This window comes from Cyprinodon variegatus, unplaced genomic scaffold (genome assembly GCF_000732505.1).
Source record: "Cyprinodon variegatus isolate N-32 unplaced genomic scaffold, C_variegatus-1.0 Scaffold161, whole genome shotgun sequence".
Lineage (NCBI taxonomy): Eukaryota > Metazoa > Chordata > Actinopteri > Cyprinodontiformes > Cyprinodontidae > Cyprinodon > Cyprinodon variegatus.
The window spans coordinates 1135656-1154295 of record NW_015150614.1 but is presented as its reverse complement, the minus strand read 5'-3'; the positions used below and the strand labels follow the sequence as shown (position 1 = coordinate 1154295).

The 18640-nt window shown below is 39.7% G+C and overlaps 1 protein-coding gene across 1 annotated transcript; it reads right to left on the bottom strand.

Annotated features, from left to right (window-relative positions):
* Positions 1 to 266: 266 nt before the first annotated feature.
* Positions 267 to 11878, bottom strand: nt5dc2 (5'-nucleotidase domain containing 2). The gene is made up of 14 exons (XM_015377953.1): positions 11425 to 11878; positions 8729 to 8913; positions 8502 to 8576; positions 7985 to 8040; positions 7750 to 7843; positions 6917 to 7045; positions 6197 to 6257; positions 6004 to 6106; positions 5794 to 5895; positions 5410 to 5491; positions 5222 to 5308; positions 3394 to 3534; positions 1899 to 1963; positions 267 to 1358 (listed from the first exon to the last, which is right to left on the bottom strand). Exons 1-14 carry the CDS (start codon positions 11795 to 11797, stop codon positions 1097 to 1099), a joined length of 1815 nt encoding a protein of 604 aa, XP_015233439.1. The 5' UTR covers positions 11798 to 11878; the 3' UTR covers positions 267 to 1096.
* Positions 11879 to 18640: the final 6762 nt, after the last annotated feature.

Below are 18640 nucleotides of genomic sequence, written 5' to 3'. Positions count from 1 at the left end.
CTTATATCTTAGTAGTTTAGCAGATTTGTCATACTCTTTACATTTGTAGATCGACAAATGGAGAGTAGTTTGTTCTTTTACATAATCCTGCAACAAAATTGTCCTTAATGAATAATTTGAGAGGGAGTTCATGACCACTAAGTATCAGCATTCAAATTCATCCTAACTGCATTATTTACGGGGACAACTGGGTCCATCCATCCTTGCATCGTACATGCAAAACAACTACGATAAACTGCAAAGAAACATAAACCACTCCATAAGCTTTACGTGTTTATTAATAATTCCCATTACAACAAAGAGTAACAGAAGGTACACACTGAGATCCTGGACGGGACAGCGAGACAAAAACTTGAACCCAGACCAGCATTGTTCTTTTGGTTAGATTTAGCAGCAGCTTCTTCTTCAGATAAACGAGTCACCTCCATCGCTCAGAAATGTTTTTATTCACCCAACCCTAAAAGTGTAACAGAACAGCAGTACTGTACCTTCGCTGTTTTCTTCAGGCAGGCGACTGGAATCAAATGAATTTCAGACAGAGACCACATCAGTTATGAATGGATGCTGTGCAGCCTAGCAACCACCCAGCCAATCAGATGAATGAAACCACAATCCATATGCAAATCAAAATATTAACTCATTAAAAGTTAGTTTTCACGCCATGCTTCATTGATTATATTCAACACAGTGAGGTATTTGGCGTGATTACATGAACAGAGTATATAGCACAAGAGGATTAATAAGATGAACACAGAATTATAAAAGATTTTACTCCTTTATTTGTTTTAATTGTGCGATGCAGCTTAGTATTAAACAACTTCCCCATTCTCCACTAGAATCATCATCCACCCTGTCAATCTTGTATCACAACTCTTCAACACAGCCACTGTAGCTCTACGGCTCCCTCAAGTGGACTCAGCAAGGAGGTCTTCTCCAAACTGATGAGTGAGTCGTGTCCAGTGGGGGAAAAAAATCGTCCAGCACCTTCTTACACAAAAACAGACCCTGTTAAAAGGAACTAAATGTTCCAACTATCTCAAGTGTTCACCACTTTGACCTAAATATGTCCAAAGAGTCAGTGAGGAGAGCACAGCTCTCATCGAATGCTGGCCATATCATCCAGATGGGGCGTCTTCATGCAGCCCGTGCACAGCTGATCCATCCACAGGGGAGCCTCGTGCTGAAGGGGTGTGCGTCGTGGGTAAAAGGTGTATGAGGGGTCGTAGTTCAGGAGGCAGCTCAGGGAGGCCATGTAGATGTCTGAGAAGCGGCTCAGGCGTCTGGAGAAGTAGGTGGGATTGTGGCATGTTCTGAAGATGCTGCCAAACTGAGGGTTGAACAGGTTCTTCGTCATCACCCTAAAGCACATTAGGAAAGTTAATGCAAAGTCAAATAAAAACAAATGTGTGTAGTTTAAATTAGAAAAAACAAGAATGGGTTTAGCATTCAGAAGAGGCCTATTTATTATGCTATCACCAAACAAAAACACAAAGGCCTTTCAAAGTCACCCAATTAGGCTCAACGATTGGCGTTTTCTTTTTAAGAACATCAGTAAGTAGTATTATGAGGACCATGGACACAGTCACCTATACATCTCAAACATATTCTAAGCTTTTGACATCTCAAAGTGTGAATCTATCAGTAGAACATTAAACAATTTATGTTAAAACTACAAACCAACCAATAAGATTGGCTTATGATAATATGTGAAAAGGTTTAAAGCAGTTTTAAGATTTTGTAAACCAGAGTAACTGCAGACCTACAGGGTGTCACAAAGAGCTATAGGAAGGACTAACATAGGGGCTGCTGTTAGCAACAGGAAGGACCGCATAGATTGTCAGAGGGCAATGAGTTGACTGGGAGGAGCTAAACATTAGGAGGCCAGTAAACAGACTCACCGCAGCTCCTCTCTTTCTTTCTGCCATTCCTGAAAAACTTTTTTAGACTCTGGGTCACGGTGTGTCTGAAATAGTGAAAAAGAAAAGCGTTCAATGAATTTAAGTACAAGAATAACAAAAAAAAGGTGTTGACAAAAACATGTTAACAAGTAGACAGGATATTGATTATTTCTGTCATGCATTAGCAGTTATCTCATTTTCAGTTAAAGATAGAAGTGCATACAGTTGTTGCATGTTCTTCATATGGGCCTCCAAAGGTTTCACATGATCTGATCCCCTCACTAACAGAGAGGTGTAAAGCAAGGTTTTGTCCCTAGAGGCATTCCCTCAATTTGGAAAAGTCACAGGGTTCACTTTCATGTGAAGCCTTCCTAATAAGTGCTTCATGACTTAGGGTCTGTCTAATTTTACCCAGCATTTCTGCTTCTCCTTTACAGCTGCCACATATGTTAAGACTTGTACTCTGAGTGAGATCTTCTGAAGCCAAACTTCAGGAAAAATCTTTCAATGGAAATTTGCAACTTTGGCGGCACAACCAAACCTGTCAAAAAGGTTCGCTGGACTAAAGTTTCCAAATTCAACTAAAGGTTTCAACAATAGCAAAAAAAGAAAAATGTAACTTTTAAAGGTGTGTTACAATATGAGCCCGCTTATGATTAAACAAGAGATGAGAAAAGAAAGCTTTGACACTTTTTACATCCAGATTTATTCTCTAATAACCCAGAAAAACACCCATAAAACAATTTACACTGAAAGAAATGTGATAAAGATCATCTTATCTCATTCTTTTTCACAACAGCACTTTAAGAGCAGACTAGTTATGAGCTGGTTACCAGTGTTGAGTATTAAAAAGTCAAACTGGCACACTGGTTTATGATCTGAACTTGGCTGCAGCCAAACAAAGTTTAGACAGAAGATAATCATTGGTCAAACCTGACATTTAATTTTAAAGATGTTTGTTTTTCACACAAATGCAAAGATATGTTAACACCTTTTCTGTGGCACCAAAACATCGCTCAGGCACTGCAGAAAGTAGGTGAGGAAGTCTTTCAGGGTACTTGGTTTGACAACTATCAGCTCCCTCCCTGTTATGGACAAGTTTGGGCTGCAGGCAGACCTGTTCACTAGCCACACCCTGTTCTACTGCAGACTATAGGTTTAACAGCAGAGACAGTTTGGCGCAGCGTTATCTGGCCTTTGGCAAATTCTCACCTGTCACTCACCAACATATACTTTGTTTGTTTTTGCCTTTAATCAAGACCAAAAGCTACAGTTAAGATTGTTCGATAATTTTTATCCTAAGCTGCCTGATCCAAACTTTGATTTTGAAATCCTGGCGTCCTGCAGGTCTGGACATGAGAAATGGGGTTGAAAAGCAGCTAATTAACTGCTGGCGATTTTGTGTTTTGTCAACAGAATTGTCTTTGTAAACATGACATTTCTGAGTTAGAGAACTGTCAGGACATTAGTAGCAAACAGGACATTAACCGCTTACCTGAAGGCGCTCCATCAGGCCGGTTAGGGCCTGCAGCCAGGTGAGGGTCACAGCGTAACGCTGAGCGCTCACTATTTTGGTTTCGTGATCCAGTTCCGGGACAATGGCAGCAGTACGCCAGCCGTGTCGCAACATCAGATCCTACAGCAAAAACCCAAACAGGTTAGATTAACTTTCAGTTTTCTTCTTTTATGAAGACTAAAATATTTGGGAATTTTTTGGGGGGACTGTAGAGGAGGTTCATTAACAATAAATTTAAATAAACGTACTTAGAATAGGTCATGTACAGTGTAAAAGGGATGTATTCATTTTATCAGTGCAATTGCTTCAAGTTAATTTGCAATCTGAACAATAAACAAAGGCCGTTTCTCAATATGCGTTCTTGAGCGTTCTCGTGTGCTCGTGATACGTCATCAGCCTCAGCCCGAGCACTGTTCCAGTTGCAGAGAACGCATCAAATCCCCGAATGTTGTTGCCACTATATGGCCCATTTACTGATTTATTGAGTAATTAAAAAAAAAAATTCAGAAGTTAAGAGGACTACGACAACCAGCGGAGCTCCCAAGCTAAAGGCAGCCCAGGCTAACCTTAGCCCATCTGCAGCAGCCTTCTCTCGGCATAGCTGTGTGTGAAGGACCGCTGGCTCTGATGGCGATTTATTTTGTTTTCTTTGGCAAAATGTTAATTTGATTTGTGTTTATCTGACTGTGTTCATTATTATCCCCCCATTAAATGAAAAAAAGTCTGAATTTATTATTACACAAAGACTATTAATAACAGGAGGTGAAATGCAGCTCTAGACGAGCTGAGCGTGTGGTGGCGTCACGAGTACGCTTCTGTTCCAATTGACCCATATCTATGCTGCGTGCTCGCTTTCTCACCAAGTCCAGACTGTCCTGTGTTCTTGCCCAGACCGGACTTGACGAGAACGAGAGTACTGACTCGCGTTCTCTTTAAGTCCGGTTAGGGTTAGGCGTTAGACACTCTCTCGATGACCCGAATTAGGGTTAACCCTAATCCTAAGCGTGAATTGAGAAATGGCCAAAATGTCTGACTGTAGATCTTGAAAAGATCAATTCCTCATCAAGAAAAAATTAGGCAATGGCCTTCGTGTCTATAAAACTTACATCAAGAATAAGCTTGTTTTCATTTCTTTTTTTTTAAACAAAAGAAGTAAAAGTTTGAACAGCAGTCACTTTTTTAAAGGGGCATTGATAACCAAGGCACACAGGAAATAAACTTCACCATCGCCTGTCTGTTCCATCACCTGCACAGCATCTGACCATCTATAGTCGCATGCCAGTCGTTCTGGTTTGCTGTGTCTTAAACATTCAGAAGTGCCTCAGTAGATGAAGGAAAAGCTGACATTGCAGTAACCCGGTCCAATGTGGAAGTAAACTGAGATCTAATTTGTTCATATTGGCTGATTGTGTCAATTGAATTCTAACATTGTTTCATTCTCTACCATGTTTAGCTTACAGGAATGTAGCACACTAAAATATTTGAAGTGTCTTTCTTCAATAATGGAGCACAACCTCTAAATGTAAAGAAAGAAAAGTCTGTTTTTTAAAAACTGCGCAAAAAATAAAGAAAAAACCAAAGATAACATTTTTGGCTGACTGCAAGTGTTCAAATCAAAGTGCTTTACTTGAATGTTCATTTTACGATAGACTGGAATAAATGTTCCTGTGAAATGTTCCACTTTCCTTCAGTCACACACACTGACGCCATTGGATAAATTAAACACAGGAGCTGAGTCATGTTAGCAGTAATGTTTAGTCATGCTGTGAACCTTTTAGCAAGAAAATGACCAAACTTCAAAACTTACAGCCAGGTCGCTATAAAGATGATCTCCAAAGTAGAGAACCTTTGATCCTCGCCAGCCGGTGAGCCTCAGGAAGTCAAACAAGTTGCCCTTTTAAAGCAAAACACGGAGAGCTCACTTTAATATACTGTTGGAACATGTAGTAACATACCTGGAGAGCGAAACCAGATGCAGAAGGAGATATTTCTGACCTGTTTGTAGATCTGCCCTCTTTCCAAACTGCTGATCTTCTCCCACCTCAGGTCTCCGTTATTATCCAAGCGCCTGAAAGGTCTGTAAGCGGGTATGGTATGATCACTTTCTAAAGCCAGAACTTAAACACATCTATAGTGAAACATGGTAGGGGAGGAAGCATCATGCTGCAGGAATTTAGATTTTAAGATGAGAGGTGATGGGAGCTAAATACAGGAAAAACCTGGGTTTTTTCTATGTACTCAAGGACACTGAATGCAAGGACACAAAACTCCAACTAAAACACATTAATGTCTGAGGCAGTAATGTGGCAGAATGTGAACAAGTCCACAGATTACAGCATTTTTTTCCCCGAAGGCCTAATGAAAAGTAAAGTCACTAACTTGATACAGTCGGTGAAGAAGTGAGGTTTGTCTGCCTGGACGATAACAACGTCAAAGAAGTCTCTCCAGTTTTTCCCCACCATGTGCGTCATTCCTTTATCCCTGCGCAGAGAACAGAACAATAACTTGCAACACAGCTTCTTTTTTTATGCATTTCCTTTACTGTGAGTCAGAATGAACTGCAGCAGCAGGAGGCCTCCTGGGACTTACACAAAGCTGAAGGGACTGTTGGTGATGAGGAAAAGCTTCTTCCCCTGCCTGACCAACCGATGAAGGACGGCATCCGTCTCTTCTTTTCTCAGGATAAACTTGTCTGCAAGGTTTGAGCGAATTAATGCAACAACATGGAGGTTTGAAAAAAAAAAAAAAGGAAAATGCAGACAGGAGAGGATGTTGTTCTTACCAAGGTCTTGCATGATCCACTTGTACATGTAGCCTTTGAGGTGAACCATTCCTATGGCCTCCTAAGGTGAAAAAACAAATTGGTTAATGTTTTCCTCATACAGATGTCTGCGAATGTCACCATGATTCAGTGGGATTTAAACTGACACATTAATACTGAGGAATTTTTTTTTACTTTTACTCTTTTCTTCATCCAAGCTACAATAACCACAGTATGATACTACCACCACCCTGTTTCAGTGGGCATGCTGTGCCCAAGATTATGTGCGGCATTATTATTTCACTTCCTATAGTGTATTGTGTAAATGATTAAAAAAAAAAGCTTGCATTGCTTATTTGTAAAAAAAAAAAAAAAACGTCCTCCTTCCACTCAACTATCAGGTCCATCCCACATAGGTTTGAGACCAAAAAGCGACCTGAATGTTTTAAGAAGAAGCTTTATGAACATAATTTAAGGACTATTACTATCAGGTTTCTTTCAGTGAACATGTTCATATTTTCCCTGGGTGTTCCCAGTAAACCGACATGTTTGTAGCTGAAGAGGAAAAGCACTCATTGTTCTTGGCTTCACTGGTGAATGCTGCCACAGCTCAGCAGATTCCTGAGCCTACAGCTGAAGGATTACAGGACTGTATGTGAAAACAGTCACATACACGCCCTGCTCTGCTCTGTGCTCGTGCTAACTGTGAGCCAAAGACGGAGGAAATGTAGAGAAACTCACAGAAACATCCTTGAAGAGGTGAACCGGGTCGTACTCGATGTCGTTGGTGATGAAGAAGTCATTAGCGACGGCGAGGAGGGTCATCTCTGGGATGGAGAAGATATCCATGAACTGCTTCACCTTTGGCCCCTGCAAACAGGAAGAAAATATTATCTTTTTCAACTTGATTACCATGACAACTTAAGTTACTAAGATGCCTTATTATAAACAGAGTCAATGAGAATATAGCCCCACTGAGACTGTCCTTGTGAGGTTTATTTACAGGCTGGATTAGGAGAAAGAGTTGCATGAAAGCAATTAAAATGTCCAACCAAAAACTGATGTCAACTTGACCCAACATTTCACTCCTAATTGATCCAAATTGGACTCATGTTGGCTCACCTTGTGCTCCAACTCCCCTGTTTAAGTAAGCTCTCTTTTTGCGCCAAACTCAGAGGGAATCGGAGGCATAAAAGGCTTTAAACCTTTACAAAGAGAACTTTGGCTCAGCTTTTCTGACACAGGAACGTTGCATTTCTGCCGATTTGTTAAGCCAATGGGATAAACAAGATCCACAAAAATCACAATTTGGTCTTATGCAACACCGCTGACCTCTGAATATCTGAGGATATTCCCAGATTACATTCTCAACTTGTTTAGCACTGAGAGTATTACTGTAACTTGTATAGTTTGCAGCACTGAATGCAGGCCCAGACTAAACTGATTACATTTGGAAGAAGCACAGAAAAAAATGCCAGCTATTGCTCAACGACTGTTTCAAAACTAAACTAATGGTGAAAAAAAACAATCCAACATATTAAGATAAAATAAAAAAGCAAGTTAAAACTTCTAACCTTTCCGTAGAAGCCGCTGTCCTGCGACAGCGGGACATGGAAAGTCCCCCCGAAGAGATAAAGGACCTCCTCATCCGACACTGGACTCAGACCCCTGAGGGCAGCAAAATTTATGTTTAGAAGATAATATTATCTGACAAAACAAACAATATTTTGCCTTGAGCAGCAGGGATGAAGATAAACAGGAATAGTCAATGTGTCTGATTTAGATAAAGGAAAGATCAGCAGCTCCTACCGATACACTGTTCCTGGCTCAATGTAATGGAAGGCATCAATTTTCATCAGAAGTCCCTACAGGGGGGAGAACAGTTTTATTTGACCATAGCAAGAAATAATATGAACAGGTGCTTTTTAATATATAAGAACATGTAGCATGTATTCCAGCTATTTATGACATGAACAGATCACACACAGAGAGGATTATGATTTACAGCAAATAAAAACCCCAAATGACCTTTTTTAAACAATCGTCAGCTGTTAAAATAGACTGAAAGAGAGCTTATCTCCAAGTCAGGGCTCTAGTCTGGATCCGGAGCAAACAGCTCGTAAATCAGGCTGCTCTCCATAACTGTATAGGCTATGACATGGCAACCACATAATTGTCACTTTTATGTGACTTGTGTAATAATGTAATTGTCTGGGAAACGATTATCTGATTTTGCTGCAAGTCAAACTATTGTAAGTAAACATTGGTGTGCTTAGATTTTACTGCATTAGAAAAAACAAAAAAAACAAAAAACAAAAAAAATCACCTTCTGGATGTCATAGTGCAGACCTCGGACGGCAAAGTTGGGAATGTACTCATATTTGGCGATTCCCTCAGGGTACTGCAATGCAGGGAGACAAAGTGCAAAAGTTAACAACATGAGCTTCATAATCGGTTTTAATTTTGTCTTTTCCTTCATGGTGGGTGTAGTTGCTCTGAAGGGTCAGGGTAAACTGGCTTTACCAACCAAGCTGCAGTCTAATCTCAACACACCTTAAAGTGTTCAACCAGGAATCCTTTTGCTGTGTCGTAGATCAGGGCGTTGAGCGCGTTGGAATACTGAGCCAAAGTGTAGTCGTAGTCAAAGCCATAGATGTCCACTTCCTCCAAGCTGACCTCGTTGTTGGCGTAGATCACAGAGGAGTTAAGGCTCTTACACGAAGCTGGAGGGATCAGGTCTGAACAGATAGAGACAGATGGGACTCTGTGACTCAGTTCAAATCATGATGGGTCATTTCAGGCCAGACAACTATGACTCAAGTAAAAAGAGAGAGGAAAAACACTGTGATTGTGTGGGGAATGGCAGGATTAGAGTTTTACAGAGGCTGCTGATTCTGCACTTCTGCAGAGAGGAAAGAAGTTAACTCTCCTCTAGCTTTTTTTTTTCCTCAAATGAAAGGCTGGCAAGCTTGACGGAGATTGCGTAACTTGCAGTTCTCAAATGTCAACTCGCTGTTGACCAAACCAATTCAACCCAAAAAGTACATTCTGTGCACTGAAATCTGCGGTTGAAAGCCACCCCTGAGTGGAAGTACAGCGTGTATCGTAATACACTTAACTTCTGCTTTATCTGCTTCCTGGCTAACACGTGAAAAAGCTGCGACACGGGGACGACTGTTTACATTCACAGTCAGACTGCAACACCCACTCTGGCGCTGTGTCATCCTGCATGGTCTGTATGAGAAATCGGGCTATGACCTTCCACCCTGGGACAGCTCAATAAGCTGGGCAGCTGGGCAACAGGCGAGCATTCGGCTACCCTCTGGCTGGCTGCCCTGCAGCTTAAAGTGCCTCCCTGGACAGGCAAAAGCACATACTTTTCAAAAGATAAACATCTGCAAACCACAATCCTGAAGGAAATGAATGTGTGGCCTTCATACCGAGTAACAGAAGTTAGTTACTGAAAAAAAAAAAACTTTTTTGCATGTGCCAACTTTTGGAGAACACGTGCAGTACTGAAACAGGAAAAACAAAATGTACCCTGTGGTGTACTTCTACTGTACTTTCATATTGCACTATAAACAATAGTGCAAACTTTCAGAGGGCCCGACTTTACTTTCACTAAAAAAAATTAAAGAAAGCCACCATGCTCCTTCTGTTAGGCAGAAGTGGATAATCCAGGTCATAGTGAGATTAGTTTCAACCATTTCCAGAGACAGAGACTAATCATCTGGTTACTGAACAGAATGAAGGAAAACTAGGCAGGGTTTATTTCTGAACCAGCCATTGAGCTGTTCTGTTTATTTGAAAGTGTTGTGGCATGGGACTTCTCCCTGCACCCCTACCATTAACAACCCTTTAATGCAAGTATACTTTAAAGGTTTTAAATGATTCATATTCTGGAGCTTAGCTGCATCATGGTACAATTATACATGTAGCTGTATTAAAAGCAAAATCAACAACAACAACAAAAAAACCTGTGCACAATAGTTTCTTGCCGATTTATCTGTTTTTATCTATTTTATATAAATGCCAGACTATATAAAATTTAGGTTAAAGAGCTGTTTTCCTTTTTGTCTGTTTTGATGTGCAATATCTAAACTGTATAAATAAATAAAAAAAAAACAAACAAAATGATGTCAAATAATAAGACATTGGTCCTGTGTGCAGCTGTCCTTAGTTAAACTCAAGACCTCTGTTGCTGGTTTTTCTTTGTCTTCTTTAAAGTCAGTTGAGTTAAATGGTTGCAGTTCATTAAAAAAAGCATGTTAGTCAGCCATCAATCACCATCAGGTGTGTTGGGAGAGGTAAGCATTTAAAGCATGCAGGGACGTGTGACTTCAGGGCGAGGGTTTAAAAACACTTATGACTTTTGTCACCCAAAATATCTCCAAAAGGTGTCCGACTAGGGAGGAGCCAGATTTCAGCCAGCTGGCTGGCAATGCTAAGCAAACACATGGGTAGAAAAAAATAGCAGATTCACTCAATTAATCATTTGATCAGCCTCAGACTTGTAACTTTTCCAACTCCAATCATCTACAGCCATACATTTATGGAAAGGGTTAAACTTCTCCTGCAATAACAATGTTAACCTTAATATCTTATTTCATTATTTAAATATTTAAAACATACAAAAGAGAAGAAAAAAAAGCTTTAAAGCATGTACCGCATCATTGAGGTAAATTTAGGGATTACAAGATTATCCAATGCATGCAGTCATGGCAGTGTCTCCCAGCACAGCAAACAAAGAGTATCATTGTGTGCAGGCATGCTTCTTTCTGTATAACAAACACTTTTAATCTTAAATATATGGATAAATGCAACCCAGCCTTTATTATAGTTTTTATTCAATTATAACCATTGCATCAGCCTGGCAGCTGCTTTTAGACAGACGGCTGCAGCCCATGCTTTGGATGCAGGACCAGAATAAATGCATTAATGTTGTATCATCATGTGGATGAAACATAAAGGGATCATTTTAGTGGAGCTGTGGTGCCTGGTGGAGCAGAAATGCTGAGTCGTTGTAAACAACCTGCTGCAGAGCAAACTTTCACCCAAAACGCGTGCAAACCCGATTAATAATAAGAAATATGCAAAAAGATGATAGTAGAAAAGCCCAGCATGAACAAAATGTCCTCACTGGCAGCAGAAAAACATCTTTCTATTGCTTGATGACGTGGATTGAGGGGGGCCCTGCTTTCCTTCGGGGTGGGTGGTGGGGGGGTGGACAAAGGGGGTCTCTTGCTTACCGTGAACCAGCCGCTTCAGGTCATTGTAGCGGCTCCACAGAAACGACGTCTGGTCCATGGGCGCAGCGTTGGAGGTGAAGGAGCGCCTCCTCACGCCGCTAACTCCCGGAGCTCCCACGGCCTCCTTCAGCCTCTTCTTGTCTCCGCTGCCGCCTTTGAGCGGAGCCTCGCTGGAGGACTGCGCCTCTGCGCCGCTCGGCCTGTCCGAGTCCGAGCTGCAGCTTTGCCCCTTGCTTTTCTCCACATGCTTCCCGAGCACTCTGCTCGATGTAGAGAGCCTGTTCACGCGTGGGGATTTGGCGAGAGGTGGGGTTCTGTTACCTCTGGCCCACAGTGTCCGTGTCAGCACGGTGCCTACGGTCTTAATAGACATTTTTTTGCACGGAGATATGTAAACACGTCTAGCTACTTCTGCTTCTGCTGCCTCTGCTACTGTAGGATCCAACTAGTTTGAAAACAAACCTCCTCGCTCTCTGTGGCCACGCCCACTCACCCCCTCCCCGTGGAAGAGGAGGGCCCCCTATCGCTGTTCCTATCGCCTGCACTGACATCACCGTTTGCTGCTGTTTACCACTCTTATCTCTGACTTACTTAAATGTGGAAACAGAGTCCTGTTAATAGTTCCTTAATATATTCAGGAAATGTCTCGATAGGCCTGTTAGCGCTCTTCTTTATATTCACCCTCAGTCTAATGTTGGGCCCCAGCCTGGCCCTGAAGGTTTACTACACCCTTTGTTCACTGAAACAAACACTAACAGCTTAAATGCATTAGAAAATGAAGAAAGATAATATTTTTTAATATTAAACAAGCTGTGTAACAATTTCTATACAAGAAAAAACAGAGACAAAAAATTTTGACATGAACCAGATATGAATGCAATTTTCAGACTCTATTAATGATGTATTTATAAATCTGAACTTTTTGTATTGATATTGTGCACGATAGAATAGTCCTTTATCAACATTTGGTAAATGTGGAGGTCTCATGGTTGTGTTTCCCCTGCTGCCCTATGGGGAGAGGCTTTGTTGCATCAGCTGCTGGTCCAGCAGGTTCTGCTACAGCTTTTTCCCCGCTGCCGTCAGAATATTGAACTGTTTAAACACTAAACTGGACTCTGTATCACACTTACTACATCATATTTGCTCTAACAATGTCTGATTTTTTATAATCTCTTTAAATAGAACGCAACTCAGTGTTGTACTGCATTTTGCACTGCATTGAATCTTTCCATATCAATGCCTTTTGCATCATTACTTTTAAACTGATTTCCTTTTCTCCTAAACTGTTTACGTTCTCCATCACAGCTGTAAGCTGTATGCATCGAAATTTCATTTTGTATACACTTACAAAGTAAGCCTTAAGTTAGATGTCATATTAGATTTTGTTTCTTTGTTGTTTGTTTTCTTTTATAAATATATCATTTTAATCTCTTTGACATGTTTACATTCTTTTTTAAATGTTTGAACCTCCCATTTGGCCAGCAGGTGATCATTAGCTGAATAAGGACACTCATTGGGGAAGTACAGCTTAAAAAAAAGAAGCAGCCACAGTGGACACAGTAATTCCAGATAAGCTGCAGAGACCTACAGCTTAAGTGAGAGTCATAATAACAAATTTTGCACTCCTTAAATATGGCTGTTATGAAAAAGGGGAAAGAAAAAAAATCCAGTGTGAAAAGAAGAGGACAAACACTCCAGTTTACAGTCTGCCTCCAGCCATGTCAGGAGTGTGGGGGATATGTGGGCTGCAGACAAAGGAACGAAGGTGAACTGACCAGAAGATACCAGATTCAGACTTTCTGGCCTACATGCCAAACAAATGCAGAGTAGTTCTGCAACAAAACCAGGCAACAAAAGAGTTTAGATTAAGAAGAGTTTTGTCTTCGAAGGACCAACAGCATAGAGAGCCATAATCAAAAGTGTTATGTTCAAAGTAAATTGGTCTCTTAAAATGGCAATTTTTAGTCCAAGGCAACACAGAAATAAATCTGTTCAGGGATCTTTGACAAGACTCAAAAACTAACCTTTTCAGATGCCCTCCATCCAATCTAAGTTTTTTCTTTTTTTTGCTGTTTTTTCTGTAAAAAAGAAGGGATTAAAAATTAAATCTCTAGTGTGCAAAGTTGGGATATAATAACACTAAAGATTTACATGAATGCAAATGGATGCTAAATCATTTATTTGTATCAAGAGGCTTTTCATTGCACAGTTATGGAAAATATACATAAAAGCTTTATATCCCCAAAAAAATACAGTATGTTAAAACATTTGTGGCTATAATGTGGAAGAATCTGATCAAATTTAAAAGGTGTAAATACCTTTTTCAAAACATTTGTTTTCTGTTAAATCTTTTTTCACAGTGCACTCAAGATATCCAAAAATTACAAAATAATTTCTTCACAAAAACTGTGAGATACGTGGAAAATTGGCACCAAACAGCAGATTCCTGAGCCACCAGTAAAGCAAAGCACAGGGTCACTGTGCTCCTCTAAGCTGAAGGCTGGGTGCAGAAATGAAACAAAGCAAGTCAGGAGAGAGACTCACAGATTACTGTGGAGTAAAGAAACTGCTACAGAAAAGAGCATGCAGCATAAAATGTCAGAAATTCTGGACCCATTTAGAGATATTATGCACTGTTCTTATCTGGTTTAAGCCCTATGTTGAACTGGAAACTATAGAGGAGATAACTGATTACATTCTTCAATGAAAGATATGTCCATTGAGGAAGCTGTTGACAGTTCCTCACGTGACAAGTTAAGATAGTGCCATGTTTATCAGTTTGTTTCATCACCCACTCATCTGCAGCTGACTGGGATCCTTGAACAATGGCTTTGGGACGAACAAATAGTTTTCCATTTCCTGTTTAACACATGGATTTCAGATGTGCAACAATCTCTGTTTTCTAATTCACTCAGTGTTAGTGGGTGACAGGTCAGTACTGTAGGAGGGCCAGTTCTGCACATCAACTTTTCTTTACTCTGCACACATGCAGTTCCGTGGGAGCGTACCAAATGTACTTTGGTTTTGTTTCACTAAAACAACCAAAGCATCCTATTAAAACAAAGATATAATCTGCAAAGCTCTTGTTCCTACTAAATGCAGACTTGTCACGCAGGACATTAGCCTTCAAATGCAGTGTTGGGAATGGAAAATAAGACGGGCCCTTTCCAAAAAAAAAAAAAAACAAGTAAAAGACACCATGTCTTCTTCCTAACATAAGAAAAACTTGGAACACCTTTCTTTGGCCCAATCTGACATTTTATTGTTATTTAGATTTTTAAACAGGCCATCCTACCATATTAGGGGTGGGGGGCTGGTGGTTAAACAAGAATTGTGTTTAGATTCCCTCTCTCAATATTCTGACCCGTCCCTTTAGAAGTACAATGTAGTTGCATTTTAATTCTACACTGATGGTGCATTCAGGGTGAATTGGAATCTTTGTTTTTTGTGTGTGTGTTTTGCATGCAGGCTGTCATCTGACCAAAGCACCTCTTCCCATAAATATTCTGTCTCCTGAACTGCTTTCAACTACGGTAAATGCAGACTTGTTTTTCTCCCTTCCATAAACAACAGATCTGGTCATTGTACGACTAACAGTTCTCCTGTTGACTGATTCTCCTGCCTGTGCTGTGAATCAATGCAGCTGCTGACTGCTTCTTTGATTAATGTTTTCCTTGCCTGAACTGACGGCTTAGATAAATGAACGGGGTAAACCTGCGTCTAAACATTTGCCATTAAAAGCAGTAGCCCTTGATTTTATTTAGGTGTAAATAGAGTAAAGGGACTGGAGTTAAAATGTTCTTAATCTTGAATGAGTAAAAACAATATGAAAAGTACATAATGTGTTGCTCCCATTTCACAAGTATGAGCTACTTTGCATTGGCCTATAACATAAATATACATTAAAAGTTTTATAAGGAAATGTAAAAGCAAGTGAGGGATGCAGATTTGTTTGCAAGAGGCGTTCATATCTGAGGTCCATAAGGCAAAGAGATTTTAGCCATCTGATTATAATCTTCCTTTTAGCTGATAATTGTAACCAATATTTTTGGATGTTGTTTTTGTTCTTGCCTTAAAAAAAAAAAAAAAACATGTTATTTGTAAAATTCACAACTTATTCTGCTATTATCTTTGAACTATTTATTACCATGATGAACCAAGATGCTTTTTTTAAAATCAACTTTTAATAATTACTTTGAAAAAGGACTGGCCGTTGTTGCTCCTGATTATATCAATGGGGCTTGGTCACTTTGTGTGACTTAACTGTGCTGACATGTGTGCAGATGCTGTCATTTCCATCCCTTCAGTCCAGGACTATCTTCTATTATCCATGAGAAAGGAGGTAAACTGTGACAAGGCTGTGTTCAGGTATTCATTAGTGGGGAGGAAATCACAGGTTCAGCAAAGTAGTGAAAGATGTGTCAACCACTGCAAATTAATCTGAGCTTCTGTTCCGAAGGCTCTAAAACACACTTGCTTAAAAACCTTCAAAATCAGCTTGTCATTAACAATTTACCCAGGACAAACAACATGAATGGGTTGAGTGAATAACAATGAGTCCTCCCAAGACCCCTGCCTTTCTTTCCTGAGCTGCTGGACTTAATTGTATCTCACCTTGATCCCCCTTCACCAAAACTTTCTCCACAGTTGAGAAGGACAAGAGACAGAAGCAGCGGGAGCAGACATTCTGTCTCTGCCTTCTCTCTGAGCTGGCCTGTGGCCTCTGAAAAACTCATAGGAGAAACGCCACATGCAACAAAGCCGCTTCTATCACCCCTTCCCCCATTCCTTCAAGAACCACATGACTTCAAAATCTGACCAATCTGACCTGCAGTTTTACAACAAAGCTCACAGGTCAAAAAAAAAAAAAAAAAAAAAGCCAACCAGCACAAGTTTTTTTTTTTTTCTCTGACCAACATAGAAATCCTGTTTTGTGGACTTTAGCACAAACTTTAAAACTTTCATCCCCACCCCCACATGAAAGCTTACCCTTTCTCTTCTTTTCCCTAAATGTCCCTGCACACAGCAACAGCCTACAGTCTGTTTGATTGGCTGCAGCCTGCCGTCGCAACGCTAGCCCCACGCCTTCAGGGGCCCAGTCAAGCCAAACAAAACAGATTGCCTTTAACCACTCCCTTCAGGCAAATAAACTTTATAAAACTTCTGCAGTCTATTAAGGCTCCTGGTGTCAGGTCTCAAAGCTGTAAACAGCTGTGGTGGTTTTTTGTTACAATAAACAGGAGCAACAGATCATTAGTTCTAACCAAAGACTATGAACTCAGCCCTGGCTCATGCTTGAGAGTGAAGTTAGAGACATATAATAGAGAAGGAGTTCAAGCTGGAAGGATGAAACCAGATAAAAGAAAATCATCACGTGCATCGACTCTATATGAACTGTGTTTTTTTTACTGTTGTTTTAACCCCCGTTGGTTTATAAGACAAAGAGCGCAATATGCTGTAGGAAATAGCCAAGTCACATGTCTCATACTGTGTATGTTATACCACAAAGGATTCACAGTTGTTCTGATTAGTGGGTAAAATAAAATCAGACATGCTTTACAAAAAACATGTTTAACTTGGAACAAGTAATCAGCACTTCAAAAAGGAACTTTTATTTATTTTTTAATTATTTTTAATCAAGATAACTTAACCTAGAGCAAGTAGTATTTTCTGATGTTAGTGATGTGGCTCCCAACCCAACACAGGCAGTCACAGGGGCAAAAAAGCTGCTTTGTTTTCAATGTGGAGTGGGCACACCATGGCACAACACAGGAACTATGAGAAAATGAGCCTGTAGAACAACAGAGAAGATCATCAGGGCTCCTCTTCCCACCATAAAAGACATTTCATCCCGGCGCTGGATTTCCCAAGCCCTTAATATGATCAATGTCCCCTCACATTCACACCATGGACTGTTCTCCCTGCTGCCACCTGGGAAAAGGTTTTCCAGTGTTCAATCCAGGTCCAGCAGATTCCGAAACAGCTTCTTCCCCACCGCCATCAGACAGTAGAACTGTTGAGAAAACTCTGAATCATGTCACAGACTCTGCATCACACTGATAACACCAAACCAAAACACACCATAATTGTACCATATATATTTACATTTCTGAACTTCCACATCAATGTGTTTTTTGCACCATGTTTTTCTCCCACACTGTTTACATTTGATCACTGTTGCACTTTAAGAAATGGAAATGTTATAAAGCTGTACAAAATAATATTTCATTTTGTATACACTCTGTGTATATAAAATCACAATAAAAGTTGTCTAAGTCTAAATCTGTAAATGCTTGTTGATAAATATCCCTTAGTTTGGTGCCAAATTGGAAGCTTCCATTGCTGTTCACATTAAGAGCTTTTTCATTGCTTTTAAGGACACCAGTAAAAAATTTAATTAATAGTGCTGCACTAAACAGAGATGCATTTAGATAACATCCGAGATCAATTTTCTATTTATATAATTAAATATATAATTAAATATTTAACAAACTGTTGTTAGATTTGTTAAATTTTACTCCTATGAACCCATTATGGTTCATCTAACCTGAAAAAAAATCTCTAAAAATTTTGCAAAACAAGACATCATGAAAACAGTTGAGCTGCAGTTACGAGTGAAGATGATTGTTTATGTGGAACTTTTTCTAATTAATTTACACGAAATTAAGCCCAACATTTAAAGCATGCTAATGAATAGAGAGAGGATCCCTTTTTTTATTCCTTCAGAAAGTATGTTTTTATTTGTAAAACCCATAATCCTAACCTTTAAAAGTAATAAAAATACATCAGAGTTTCCAAAATGCATCATTTGAAACTCTTTCTAAGTGATCTGATTTAGATGTCTTTTTAAAGAAACAGCTGAATAATGGGTTTAGGGGCAGCTAACAGCATTACATTGATAGATTTACTTTTCTCATTCTGTAGCTTATATTGCGGCTCGTTGTGTAAAAAAAAACATTAACAATAAGTTATTCACATCTTATCTAGACAGAATAACACTGAAAAAAACTCTGACTTCTGAATCAATTTCAGAATAAAATAATTTCAGAAAATTTTATAAAGTAGTTTTTCAGTGTTAAACTAAATTATAAAGAAGATTGTTGTCACCCATTTTAAAATCAACTGGCTGTCAGAACTTTTGGTTTATTCAACCTACAGGTTAAGTTACCAACTAATATTCATTAAACAGCCAGCAGGTTAAGCAACAAACTAATGA

Excerpts from the sequence above, each read along its gene's own strand:
- nt5dc2 (XM_015377953.1), bottom strand. The coding sequence starts at position 11,797 with ATGTCTATTAAGACCGTAGGCACCGTGCTGACACGGACACTGTGGGCC. Across the intron at positions 8,914-11,424 it reads CCTGAAGCGGCTGGTTCACG|ACCTGATCCCTCCAGCTTCG; the intron begins GTAAGCAAGAGA and ends CTATCTGTTCAG. Across the intron at positions 8,041-8,501 it reads TGCACTATGACATCCAGAAG|GGACTTCTGATGAAAATTGA; the intron begins GTGATTTTTTTT and ends TCCCCCCTGTAG.